Genomic DNA, 14427 nt, shown 5'->3' on the forward strand with positions numbered 1-14427 from the left:
GAGATATTTTCCTAACTGGACCAATAGTGAAGCATTGAAGAAGAATAACCTGAAATTTTAGGAAGGAAGGAAGGAAGGAAGGAAAAGGGGTAAAAGGAGGAATAGAGAAAGGAAATGAATAAGGGAGTAGGGGAGGGAAAGAGAAAGAGACAAAGGGAAGGAAGAAGGAAAGGAAGAAGGGAGAAAGGAGGGAGGCAGAGAGTGAGTGAAAAGAGAGGAAGGAAGGAAGATAATTAGAAAGAATGAGGGAAGAATAGGAAGGAGAAAGGAAGAAAAGGAAGGATGGAGAGAGAAAGGAGGAGGAAAGTAAGGGAGAGAAAGAGAAAGAGACAAAGGGAGTGAAGAAGGAAGGAAGGAGGGAGCGAGGAAAAGAGGAAGGGAAGGAAGGAGGAGAAAAGGGGGAAAAAGTTTGATTTGTTTTTTACAGCAAAGAAAACTGAAGCATGGGATGAGGGAAGAAAACTGAAGAGCCCTGAGGTTTAGGTCAACATTGGGGAGTTACTAAATTGTGAATTTCTGAGAAGTGGCCAGCTGCTGTCCCTAAACCATTGCCACTGTCCACTTCCCAGTCAAAGTTAGCCAGATTCATTCTTTTCTTACTTGGCTCTATTTCTTCTCATAGAGCATGCCAGATCAGACTTATAAGACAGCATGGAGCAAAATGACTAGAAACGTACAAAATGGCACTGTGTTACAATGTATGGTGGCATTGCCTCCATGCTATCACCTGACCTTACAAGTCAACAGAACACAGAGAGGTTAATCCTCCTTTGAGTTTTAAGAACATGGAAAAGATCCACACTCTACTCCCTAAGTAGAAGGTATCAATTGGACTTCTTTTGTTGAGCAAGACTCAAGAGGCAGCTTGTGCCCAGGAACTATGAGCTGACCCCCTGACTGGTTGGTCTCTTTTCTGTGAAGAAGCTTTTCAGAAGCACCACTTGACTGATGCTGACCACAAACAGTATGACTGTCTCCCCCACAGACCAGTAAGAAACACGCTCATTCAAGTCATCAGCCCGGTTCCGGTCCTGAGCTTCCCTGAGTCGATAATGTGTCTGAGAATCAATCACTGTCTTCAAGGCTTCATGAATGGTCACACAAGCAGATTCCATCTGAGAAAAGGGGAAAAGCTGAAGACATTTCAAAGCCCAAGAACTGCTATCAACCACATATTATCACCTCTGGGAAAAGGGATGTGAACTAACACAATAATCCCCAGACAATCCCCAAACCTCTTCTTCCATAAAACTTTTCACAGAGCCATAAGCAGTAAAATGGTAGGAATTTCTGTGACCCAGTTTGAACCAGTTTAAACCAATTGGTTCCCAATTTAAACTAATTGGTTAAACCAGTTTAAACAACTGGTTAAATAACCAATGGTTGTTCATAAACTGAGCAGAACTGGATTCAATTGTTTGGAAATAAGTTGAAACCAGTAGTAGTTGCTTTCAACCATTCAGAACTGGTAAAAAAGTGATTTAGAAACAAATAGTATAGATGGAGAATGACTACATCTCTACTTCAATAATAAAAGTTTAACATTAATTTATTTTATATTTACCAAAGGATAAATTTCTTCAGTTATAAAATTATGAATTTTAGTAAATTTTCCAAAGTAAGGACATTTCCAGCAGTAACTGGCCTGAGTATCAAGAGTATATCAGAGTAAAGTGGTTTTAAAAAATACTAAACCCATTATTTTAATTTTTTCTGGCTATTTCAGTCATAAAACAAAGGGATTAAAACAGATAAGTTTCTACAACTCTCTAAATTTCCTACAAATAGTCACCCTATCTAACTCCTACATGTTGACAAGAAAGACCTCTGAAGATCCCTAGGATAAGACTAGGAATAAGACCAGTTAGGATTCTACTGAGTGAACAAGGAAGATTTCGGTGTCAATGTTTATCCAAACAATAGTTGACAGGGTAGCTTCTCTCACAAGGAAGTTATAATGGCTGTATTTGAAGCCAAAGGGGAAGACAATGTGACCCAGACACCAAGAAGGCCTGGCTCTGATTCTAGTTCAAGCAAGTAGATCCTATCTGACCAGTGACCCAAGTAGTGTCACATTCAGACATGCTGAAAGTCAAATATGTTTACATATACTTACCTGCGTCAATGCAGTGACTCTGTTTCCCATCTCTGGGAGGATGGGTGGCTCATCTCCAATGATAAGGTCAAAGAAGACAACTTTGTGGGAAAAGGTAGAAAACTCATTACTGAAGCAGAATTTGTAGATTCCTTTGATCTCTGTGTGGTGAAAGAAACTGTCATACTGCTTCTTGGTTTCTTTGTAAATTGTCTTTCCATGGGGGTCTTCAATAAAGCAGTCGACGTCATAGTGACCACCATTAATGACCTGTTGACCACAAATGGCCCCAGAGAGTTTGTAGTTACACCATAGGACATCAAAATTCACTTTGCTACAAAAAAAACATACATAGACAAAAGCCACCCTGAATATGTTCTGTTGGTGTCCATCAATGGAATGAAGTCCCCAGATCAGAAATAGACAAAAAAGATCAATAGAATAAGAAGTTTGAGATCTTGTTTCAAAATAATCATGGTCAAAATGACTAATGTTTTTTGTTTCTTTCTTTCACTTTGTTCTGTGTTCAGCGGGGAAACTCAGGGGAGATTATAAGGTCTCAGGTTATAAAATAAAGATTTAAATGGCAACGTGAGCCAACACCCTCAAAGAAGCAGTTTAAGCTTAAACCCAGATTTCCCCAGGACTTGTCATTCTCAGCAAGATAAATCAAGCCCAGTCAATGTTTTCAAGTACGTGAAATTCATTAAGAAAATAAATAATTGAACAAACCAATGAACACCACAGTTGAATAAAACCCATTCATATTTTCATAGAATATAAAGTCTTAGAGGAAACCTTAGATATTATCAAATCAGACTGCTCACATTGTAAGAATCCTTTCTACAAATTGGAAGTAGAAGGACCTAGGTCTGAGTGTTAACTCTGCTACTTCTTACCTGTAGGCCTTTAATCTCTTCAGGTCTCTGCTCTTTATCCATTAAATGAGAAGGTTGGATTAGATGTTCTCTAGTTCCTTAATGCTGGACTTTACATTTTTTATACTTGTTAAATTTCAACTAGTTATATTGGGCCTAGAGTTCCAGCCTATGGAGATCATTTTGCATCAACATTTGCTGTCCCTCCCAGATTCATTCATTCATTCATTCATTCATTCGTTTGTTTGTTTATTTATTTATTTATTATGTATTTATTTATTTGCATGGGGCAATGAGGGTTAGATGACTTGCCCAGAGTCACACAGCTAGTAAGTGTCAAGTGATTGAGGTTGTATTTGAACCCAGGTCCTACTGAATCCAGGGTCAGTGCTTTATCCACTGAACCACCTAGCTGCAACCCAGATTTTTGTAAACTAAAATTGTTATGATTGGACTTTTTCTGCCTGGCACCAGAGAGAAGAGATAGGACCAAAGAGTAGTAGTTATAGAAAGATAGATTTTGACTTAATGTGAGGGAACAATTCCTAACAATTGTGACTGGGGTATTCAAGTTGGAGCTGGATAATCACTTGCCTGAGATTTTATAGAGAAGATTGCTGCTTTAGTAAAGATCTGACCAGATGATTAATGAGGTTCCTCTTAGGCTCTTAGATTTAGAGTTGGAAAGGACTTTGGAGAAAACAGAGTCCATCTTACTTCCTCTGAGATACTTTGTCACCCAAGTCAATGAACAACAGTGCAATTCTGTGTGGACAGAATTCTGAACTTGGGAGTTAGGAAGAAAACCCTCACCTCAAATATGATCTCTGACAATAGCTGTGTGACTACAAACCAGCCACTCTCTCTGAACCTGTTCTCTCATCAGTAGTATGGAGATAATAATGAATACCTCATAAGGCTTCTCTGAGGCTCAAACTTTTAAGACTTACATAAATGATCATTATCCTAAAATGTTACTTGGGCATTTCATATGTTCCTGCTATTAATGCATAAAAATGAGAATTAAACAGTTCATCTTTAAGTCTTCTTTAGAAGACAGACAAAAAAGAATACGTGAAAGAATGAGTAAGTCCATGTTTACCTTTCTGTACAGCCAGATTTCCCACAATACATTTGATGTCCTGGTTTTATATCTTTTAACTATCTACATTTGGCAAGTGTTGAAATGTAGATTAGGAAGCTCTTGGACCACAAACTTTCATCATTAAACAAATGATTTCACAGTAAAAGACAAAGTTTAATCTTCCTCACTGTGTTTGAAGCCTTCAATTGAGCTGTAAGAGTAAGAATCCTGTCAAAGAGAGAGCCAAGGACTCCTCCATGTGGCCTTTAGTATCACTGCAGCTCATAATCTATACAGTGTGGGTCTCCCATGGTCTGTGCAGTTTCTAAGCATAAGATAGATGGGACAAGCAATCTTAGCAATCATTTAATAAATTCCCTACATTTTACAAATGAGGAAATTCGGGACCAATGAAGCTACTTGCTTAATATCACAACCCATTCAGCGCTCAGGTTATTTCCTAAGTTTCATTTACTATTGTTGCAATGAAAAGTTTTGCAAGTCAACCGCTGAGTGCCTATCTAGCTAGGGAGGAGGATTAGAACAGACAACTTCAGGATGACAAAAGCTGTCTGAATAGATATGAGACTAACCAAACTACTTAGATGGGGCAGAGCTTTCCAAGCATGAGGGGCAACCAGTGCAAAGTGCAGGTGGGCAGACAGACTGTGGTATGTAGAGGGCATCGAGACAACTGGTGTAGCTGGATCAGAGCATGTAGATGGGAATAATACGTAAAAAGACTAGAAAGGTAATAAGAAGACAGTTTGTGAAGGGATATAAATGCCCAACAGAGGAAGTTGTATTTCATCCTGGGTGCCATTGTGAGCCACTGGAGTTTAACTTGTGTTAGCAGGGAGAGCGAGCTTGGGGATCTTGGCACAGCCAGTACTTTACTTGAAGAAAAAAATATTTTGGCTGGTGCATTGGATTGAGAAGAATCCTGAGGCAGGCCAACTAATCAGAGGGCTATTGGCTATTGAACTAGTCTAGGCAAGGGGTGGTACAAGAGTAGTAATTGGGAGTGAAGAAAAGACGACATATGTTAGGAAGGTAGTAAGGAGTTGAGGAAGACACAGAAGCTGAAAGCCAGAGTAACTGGGAGAATGGTGATATTCTTGACAATATTGGGAGAATTTGAGAAAGGAGTGAGTTTGGTTGGGGGGGGGAGAGACTACATGATGTTGGGCAGTCACTTGATGTTTACAGGCTTCCGTTTCTTTCTCCACAAAATGCAGGACTTTGAACAAATGAACTTTGCTAGCTCTAAATCCTGTAGTCCTATTTTTCCATAGGATGCTACTGCAAAAGGACAGTCAGCCAAAAGCCTGGATGATGGGGCCAAGTTCTTTAATCTCAAAGGAAGTTCCCTGATCTATCCTGAGTCCCAATACAGAAGGAGGGACAAAGAATGGCAAGTTTGAGCTTGGAGTGGCAACCTGTCTCAAGCCCAGTCCCGTCCCGTCAGTCCCCCACACGCTCTCCCTTTCTCTTCTCTGCAACCTGAGAAAGACAGCAGCCGAGATGGGGGAGTCCCGAAACAAAGCAAAGCAGAGGAGAGCACCCCACGCCGCCTTACTTGATAACCCATGGTGAATTTCACCCCCTGCTCCACCTCCTCGTGGAAACACTGCTTGGCGCTGTCTGGCAGTTCGAAAGTCAGCTGGGAGCATCTCAGCACCTCGGCCTGCAATAGGAGCAACAGCAGCAGCAGCAAAGGCGGCGGCGGCGGATGCAGCTGAAGCCGCCCCTGCCCTAGAGCGCTAGCGGGGGCCCGGGACTTCATGCTTCTGGGATCGGTTAAGACCCCCAGGCCAGACTCGGTGCTGGCCTGCCCGTGTACGCTGGGGAGCCGAGGAGGGCGAGGAAGGCGGAGAAGAGGCGCCCAACTCTCTACCCGCTCCCTGCAGCAGCAGCCCGGGCAGCGCACAGCTCCCTGGCCTGACGTGGCACTAGGGCTTGGAACCTGGCTCTTCCGGGCGGCTCCCGGCTCCTTTCTCTGGGCGGAACTGGGCTCTTGGCGGAGGCGGGGACTGGTCTGGCTGTGGAGCTGGCCAGGGTTTCCTTTCCCTCCCCTCTTCGCTCAATCAGTTCGCCCGCAAGAGAAGGCGTCATCTTGTCCTTCCAGTCACCAAGTTAGGTGATTGACTGTAGCTCAGGGGAAAAGAGAACTAATCCAACCCTTTCCTTTTACAGATCAAAACTGAGATTCAGGGAAACCGAGGAATTTGCCCTTGGTCACAGGTGTGGGGGATGGATGGAAAGAGAGGGACCACATCCCTTCCCTTGCCTACTAGTGACCCAGTGGATAAAACGCTGGATCTGCAGTCAGGAAGATCTGGGTTCAAGTCTATCACTAGCTGTGTGACCCTACCCGCCTCAGTTTCCTCACCTGTAAAATTGGGGGGGGGGCAGTAATGATAGCACCTACCTCCCAGAGTGGTAGTGAGGATGAAGTGAGATAATATTGTTTGAAAGCTCTTTGCAAACTTTAAAGTGCTATATAAAATGCTAGTTATGTTTTCCCTCCCCATCTCTGGTTCTGGCCTTTCTCTCCCTGAATCCCAGAATTATTTCTTCACCCTGTGGCAACCAGGGACAATTTGGGCTGAAAAAAGTTCAGTGCCTTCAGCAAATGTAATCCACTGAGTGCCAGGACCAACCTTTGTCTGCTCAGCCTGGGGTTATAATAATAGCTTCAGTCCATTCAAGTTGCAACTAAGTTTGGGTTTTGTTGTTGTTGTTTTGTGTGTGTGTGTGTGTGTGTGTGTGTGTGTGTGTGTGTGTGTGTGTGTGAGTGAGGGTGTGAGCTTGTGAGCACTTGCTTGCTAGCTAATGAATACCTAGATAGGTTCAACCATTCAACTGGTTTTTCCTATAATGAGCTATGCTCAGCCCCAGGGATTCAAAGAAAGAAAAGCTTTCGGTAGGAAGTGGCTGCTATAGAAAGCCAATCTTGATCCTCTCCAAGTCCTCGACATGCCCTTCAAATTACTTTATATAGTTTTCATTTTCTAGGTGTATAGTTTTCCCCAATAGAATGTAAGCTCTTTTAAGACAGGGCCATTTTTTGTCTTTGTGCCCCCAATGTTTAGTAGAGCATCTGGCACACAGCAGGCTTTTAACAAATGTTTATGGGATTAAATTGACTTTCCCAGGGTCACACAACTAGTAAGTGTCAAGTGTCTGGGGCCAGATTTGAATTCAGGTACTCCTGAATCCAGGGCCGGTGCTTTATCCACTGTGCCACCTAGCTGCCCCCTCCTAATTGACTTTTACAACTTTTACAACTTTTACATATGTGTGTATTTTTACCCATAAATGTAAAAGTAAATGTAAGCACTTAAATATTTGTCTGAATGAGAGTTTGGTCCACTTGACATAGTGACATGGGTTCTGATATATTATCATCCGATTCACTATATGATAGAAATTCCGTAAATCTGTCAACACCCAACTCAGGAACCACCTCCAGCACGTTTTCCCTGATTCCCCAGATAGAAGTGACTTCTCTTTCAGAACTTTTGCCATGTTCATTTTGAATTTGCAATGAATGGTGTGTGATATTTTAGAGTGATATGAGTGCTCGATTTATCTCTTTCTCCTATCCTTTGGGATAGAGGCCAAGATGTACTCATCTTTGAATCATCCACAACATCTTAACATAAATTGTTGAGTTGAATTGAAGTGAATAAGCAAAAGCAGACATTAAGCCTCACAATGGTTTACTCTGCTTTCAGCCACCAGTCACAACCTATTAGCTCTGAGGTAGACCTGAACACAGAAATCCTGTCCTGTTATGGGACGCCTGCCTTTGCACATTAAGAAAGCAAACATGTTTAAGTATCTACCATATGTCAGGCACTGTGCTAGGATCAGGGGTGCAAAGACAAAAAAGAAAGGAGTTCCTAAAAAGAGCTGTGGGTAGATTTCTAATTATATACTTGTGAGCTTCCATTCATTTAGGGAAAGCAACATGAAAAAAAAATGAATAGAGAGGAAGGAACACTGGCTTGATATCAGAGACCTCTTAAACTGGGGTCTGTGAATTTAAATTTTTTTTTGATAACTGAATTTCAATATGATTAATTTCCTTTGTAATCCTGTGTATTTCATTATATGCATTTAAAAATATTTCACAGGCGGGTGGCTAGGTGGCGCAGTGGATAAAGCACCGGCCCTGGATTCAGAAGTACTTAAATTCGAATCCGGCCTCAGACAATTGACACTTACTAGCTGTGTGACCCTGGGCAAGTCACTTAACCCCCATTGCCCTGCAAAATATATATATATATATATATATATACACACACACACATACATATATACATATATATACACATATATACACATATATACACATATATATACATATATATATACATATATATATATATATTTCATAGGCATCAGGTTCAGACTGTCAAATGACTCCATAATATGAGGTTAAGAATTCTCAGAGGGCCAACATACAATAATACTGCCCCTGATGCTTACTCCTGCTATGGCCAACCTCCCTGGGCCTGAGTTTGCTCATCTGTAAAAAAAGAAGGATGGGCTAGTCATCTTGTGAGATCCCTTCCACACTTCTTATCTATGATCTCAAGTACTCAAAAGTGGCTCCCTATTAGGTAGTAACCGAAGGTAACTTTATCATCTGGTTCTAGGCCATCTCGTCAGACTTTTCATAGAACTGCCCTTAATATACTTTGTGTTCTGACCAAACCAGTTTTCTTATCATGTACCCAAAACTCAGAAAACCATTTTTTACCTCCATGATTTTGCATCAGTCTTCTATCTCCCAAGCTTAGAATGCTTCTCTCCTCACTTTGCCTTCCTTTGAGTCTTAGTAAAGCATTCCAGACCCTGCTAGTTGCCTACCTTTGGCCTTCCTCCGATTATCCTATATTAACTGTTTACATTTTGTGTCCTCCAGTACAATACGTGTTCCTTCAGGGCTGGAACTTTTTGTTTGCCTGGTTATTTTTGTCTTTGTATCCCCAGTGACTATCAGCATATCTTGCACATAGTAGGTGCTTAATCAATATTTGTTGAACTGAAATCCAAATCAATTCAATTTGGGGCTTATTGAATCCAAAAAAACTTAGCCAAAAGGTCAATAGATCCATAACGCTTATGTCCAAGCTTCTTCATTTGTTACCTTGTCTACAAGTGCTTCTCAGCAACTCTCAGTGTGACAAGAGAACCAGCCTTGACATCCCTTCAGCAAAGCAGCTTCATCAGCTAAGTACCAAAAGTATTGAGTTAGAAAATCTATCTCATCAGCATAATTCAAGTTTCCTATACTTGTTTTAATGACCATGATGAAATGTTGGTTGAGAAGAGTAATGAAGCTGTGTCAAATGCAGAAGTTATGGTGAATATTGTTTTGATCAGTAGAAGTTTTAGGATAAAAGATAGATGGCTTTGAAACACTGGGTTTTTTTAAGCCTTGGGGAATAGAATTATAAAATAGAACAGAAATAAAAAATGGGAATTTCTGGATACAATTAATTTGCTAGAAACAACTGAACCTGTCTACTTCAAACATACTTAAGTCACACAATATCACAGAAGCATAGATTTAAAATGGAAATTTAAAGCATAGATTTAAATTTTTAAAACTTTATAGATAAAGAAACTGACTTGTGAAAGCTCACTCAGGTAGTAAATATCAGAGCCAGGATTTGAACCCATGTCCTCTAACTCTAAATCCATTGCTCCTCCTAATGCATCATACCCCAATGATATTCCATATCTTTTTTAAAAAGTAGCCATGAAATGCATTTTCAAGCTTTCTACCTCCCCTGCTAGCTACCATGCAAGCTCTTCCTGCCAATTCCTCAAACTTGTGGTCTACACTTACTCCTCTGATTCTCTTTTGAAAAGTTTTGATGTTCCCTCTCTTTGTATCACACTCACTTCCTGACAACCTTCCACTCAACCTCCCAACAGAGATCAGCATTGTAGCAAATATATATATATATATATATATATATGTATATATATATATATATATATATATATATATATATATATATATAAAACTAAGCAAAGCAAATCATATCAACACCATGGCCAAATCTGAAGTCCATGAAGAGATGGGTAGCAGAATTGGCCACTCATTGATCAGAGTTCTAAGGCCTTTCAATGTTATTTTCATTTACATTACTGGGGTCATCATGTAAATTGTCCTTCTTGTTCTGCTCATACAGTCTTCATCATTTCATAGAGATCTCAAGTTTCTCTGAATACTCCATATTCATCATTTCTTAAAATTCAATAATCCATTACATTCAAATGTCCTGGTTTCATTCAGCCAATCCTCTTGTCAATAGGAACCCACTTGCCTTTCATTCTTTACTACTACAAATATTTTTGTAGGTCAAATGAGATAGCATTTATAAAGCTCTTAGCACAATCCCCAGCCTCTAGAAGGTACCTAATAAATGCATGTCTCCTTCCCTTTGCTCTTTTTGGGAATGTTTCCTCTGTCTTTGCCCTCCGGGGTGGGGGTGGGGGGCTGTTATACTTAGCAGTATCATTAAGTTAAAGAGCATATGCAATGTAGTGACATCTAATGTAGTGTTTTCCAGAACAGCTTTACCAAGTCCCACCTCTAGCAACAATAGGACATTAGTGTACCTGTCTTCCCACAGCCCTTCCAACATTTACCACTTTGATATTTTTCATCTTTGCTGATTTTCTGATGGGTTAGAGGAACAAACATAGAACTTTTGTCATTATTGATTTATAACATTCTTTCCTATGACTGTTTCAAGTTTATATTTCTTTTTTTGAACCCTGACTGTGACAGAATTTTACCATTTATCTACTAGAGAATGGGTCTTGTTTTTATATATTCATATCAATGTCCTATACACATATCTTGGGCATCAGACCTTTATCTGAGATATTTGCTTCTTATCCATTTATACATTGCCTTCTTATTCCCCTGCAATCTGTTTTCTGTTCCCAGAACTGCACTGTACTGATCAATTAAAAGTTACCAATTAATTCCTTAGTTTTTCTTAGTCTGTATCCTTTATGGCATTTGATACTGTTGACTGCCTCCTCTTTTCAAAACTCCCCTTGTCCCACTGCTACCACACATACACCAAGACTGTTAACTCATTTGCCTCATATGATTTGGAATCATGCTCTTCCTGCTGTAGGAAGTTATAAAATAGGAATTGTTCATTCTCCTTTGTTCACCCAGAGCCTCATAGCAGGGAATTCCCCCTTCCCCCTCTTCATCATTTAAAAAGAATTTGTCTTCCTTTCTCTCTCTCTCATTATACTGTCACTTGCTTAACTAGGCCGTGGCAGCTCAACCCATCTAGGGAGTTCACACCCAGGTTCATGCTCTTGTGTGTCCCATGTCAGGCTGTAGCTTCAGCCCATCCTTCCCCTGAAGAGAGGAAGGCTTGTTTGCCAGTCTCAGTCTGACCCCAATCAGTCACAGAGCTACATAGTAGAGTGATGCTGGGAAATGTGTTCCCTGTCAAAGGATATTGACCCCCAGCTTCCTTTTACACAGATAGAGACTCTGAAGGTCAGAGGGAATAAGGGACTTTCCCAAAGATATACAGAGTTAGTGGGTGATTTAAGAGTAGAATTTAAGACTTTTGCCTCCTAATACAATTGGGTTTTCATTCAGCTACTACTAGTCCAAAATCTTAGTGTTGTAGTACAATGAGAAGGTTCATGGTAGATGAAAAGGAAAAAAAATGGAGTCAGAGCACATGGGTTTGAATTCTAGTTCTGCTATTTATTGTCTGTGTGACCTTAAACAAGAAATTTAAACCCATTGGCCTTCAGTTTTCTCTTTTGTTAAATGATAAGTTTGAGTTTTATGATCTCTAAAGTATCTCCCGGGTATTAAAACCCATTTTACAGATGAGAAAACTGAAGGCTAAGACCTTCATAGACCAGGGATTATTTCATGACCTTCTGCCTCCACAAGCATTAATAGTATTATATAATGTCAGGATGATTTCTACAAATGATTGGAGGATAGAAAAGTTCCAGTGAGATCATATGATAACTGCAAACTTATGACTGTGATGATATGACGATTCCCTAGTGGAACCGGGCTCAAACAATAAAAGGATTTTAAGTTGGTTTGACTTTCAGTGACTTTACCATAAGAATAAGACCCCAGACTTCTTTGGAGCATGGAACCTAAACTGAGAATAGGGGACAGTGCAAATGGATATCCTGAAGAATGAGCTAATCTGAATAGGCATTGACATTGACAAATTTGCCTGCATGAGTGAATTCAGGACTAGCAGCCTTGTGCTGGGCCAGATAACCAGAGTGCGACAGAGGTAGCTCTTTCTCCAGGAAAGGTTGGTTTTTGTTTGTTTTAGTCTCACTTTTGTCCTTGCTTATGTCTAGTCTTTCTTGACTCGTCCTACCATCTCAAAATACAAAGATTAAAAAATGCTTCCTCTGATCTAAATTTTTCTTCTTGAGTTAGTCTTCCGGGCACAGTTCTTCCCTGAGTGACTGAAAAGTACAACTAATTCCATGGGCCATCAGTTCTGTGATTCTAAAAGAATCCAACAGTCATTTGTTTGAAAAGAGGACTACAAAATCACTCCCCCAGATGGTATCCCAGTGGAGTTTGGCAAAATAATGTCCCCCATGTTGATATAAAAAGATATTAGAGTATGTAGGAAAAACTTGTTTCCCTTCATTCTCTGAAATAGGTTTTTTATATTCTACATCTCTCCATGGGGAAATGCTAAATGCTTTATCAGTGTGACACCTTTCCTTAAAGTAGCCATGGGCAACCCATACGGTAGCAGGCTTCAATCCTGTTAAGATTCCATACAAATTAGAATATGCCTGCAGAGAGCCTCAAAGAAATTTTGGGGGAGGGGCAGCTAAGTAGCAAAGTGGATAAAGCACCAGCCCTGGATTCAGGAGGACCTGAGTTCAAATCCAGAATCAGACACTTGACACTTACTAGCTGTGTGACCCTGGGCAAGTCACTTAACCCTCATTGCCTTGAAAAAAAAAGAAATTTTGGGGGAGTCTAAAAATATCAGGCTATTTGTAGTTATGAATTTGGATAAAAAATAAAAATATGAACCATGCAGAATGAGCCCCTTTGAGCTCATTTAATCCCAACTTTTTTCTAGCTCTTGGGTCCTTCACTGTTATTCACATTCATTCAACAGACATTTTGTTTGTTTGGTTGTTTTTTTGTTTTTTTTAGTGAGGCATTTGGGGTTAAGTGACTTGCCCAGGGTCACACAACTAGTAAGTGCGTGTTAAGTGTCTGAGGCCGGATTTGAACTCAGGTACTCCTGACTCTAGGGCCAGTGCTCTATCCACTGCACCATCTAGCTGTCCCTCAACAGACATTTATTAAGCAGCTACAATGGGCTATGCATGACAGGGAATGCAAAAAATTATTAAAACATGATCTCTGGGAGGCAGCTGGGTGGCACAGTGGATAAAGCACCAGCCTTGGATTCAGGGGGACCCGAGTTCAAATCCGACCTCATGTGCTTGACACTTACTAGCTGTGTGACCCTAGGCAAGTCACTTAACCCTCATTGCCTCACCCAAATAAACAAACAAACAAACAAACAAAAACCCCATGATCTCTGTTCTCAAGGAACTTATGATTTTAAGTAGGAGAAGGGAAAAGAATATTGGAGAAGGTAATGTAATAGATGCTATGGATCTTTCTGCAAGGCTCCCACAACTTGTTGGCATGTAAAGGCTAAGCACAATTAGGTTTCTTGCTTCCTGACAGAGGATCAAATCAGAAGAAAGTCATTTTGCTGCAGAGAATAGTAATCAGTCATTACTTCCCATGAATATGGTTGAAAAGTATTCATTGTCCTCAGGGACTCCAGATTACACCATTATCCTTGCTAACTGTCTTCACCTCTATCCATCCATGCCACGAGGAGAAAAAGAGCATGTTTATATAATGCCAACATATTCAGTCAGTTCTGTGAAACATAAAAATTACTTGTAGCCAAAAAGATAACTAAATTGTTAGTGTTCAATAAAAGGGGTTTTTATACTGCCTAGGAATTATTTAGTCAATCAGTATTTTTGTTCTTCCCATATCATGTAATGTCCTCCTCCCAAAGTGGTTTTATGAAATATTTTCTTCTGAATTATTTCACCAGTTGTTTAAGGGTAGACTACGTCCTGAGAAAACATGACAGGCAGAGGAATGCTAGTCAAATAGAAAATTATGGGATTGGTCAATCATAGGAAAGTTTCATATCTTTTTGAAGATAAAATTAATAGTTGGTGGTGATTATGATTATACATCTAGAACTGGAAGGGAACTCAGAGGATATCTAGTCCAATACACTCATTTTTACACATGAGGCTCA

At 40.2% G+C, this 14427-nt stretch overlaps 1 protein-coding gene across 1 annotated transcript; it reads right to left on the minus strand.

Moving 5' to 3' along the window:
* Positions 1-320: 320 nt before the first annotated feature.
* TMED3 (transmembrane p24 trafficking protein 3) lies at positions 321-6021 on the minus strand. Its single transcript, XM_043987565.1, has 3 exons — positions 5637-6021; positions 2117-2365; positions 321-1115 (listed from the first exon to the last, which is right to left on the minus strand). The coding sequence occupies exons 1-3, from the start codon at positions 5841-5843 to the stop codon at positions 879-881; spliced, it is 693 nt and encodes a 230-aa protein (XP_043843500.1). The 5' UTR covers positions 5844-6021; the 3' UTR covers positions 321-878.
* Between the last annotated feature and the right edge of the window lie 8406 nt (positions 6022-14427).

This window comes from Dromiciops gliroides, chromosome 2, assembly GCF_019393635.1.
Source record: "Dromiciops gliroides isolate mDroGli1 chromosome 2, mDroGli1.pri, whole genome shotgun sequence".
Taxonomy (NCBI): Eukaryota; Metazoa; Chordata; class Mammalia; order Microbiotheria; family Microbiotheriidae; genus Dromiciops; species Dromiciops gliroides.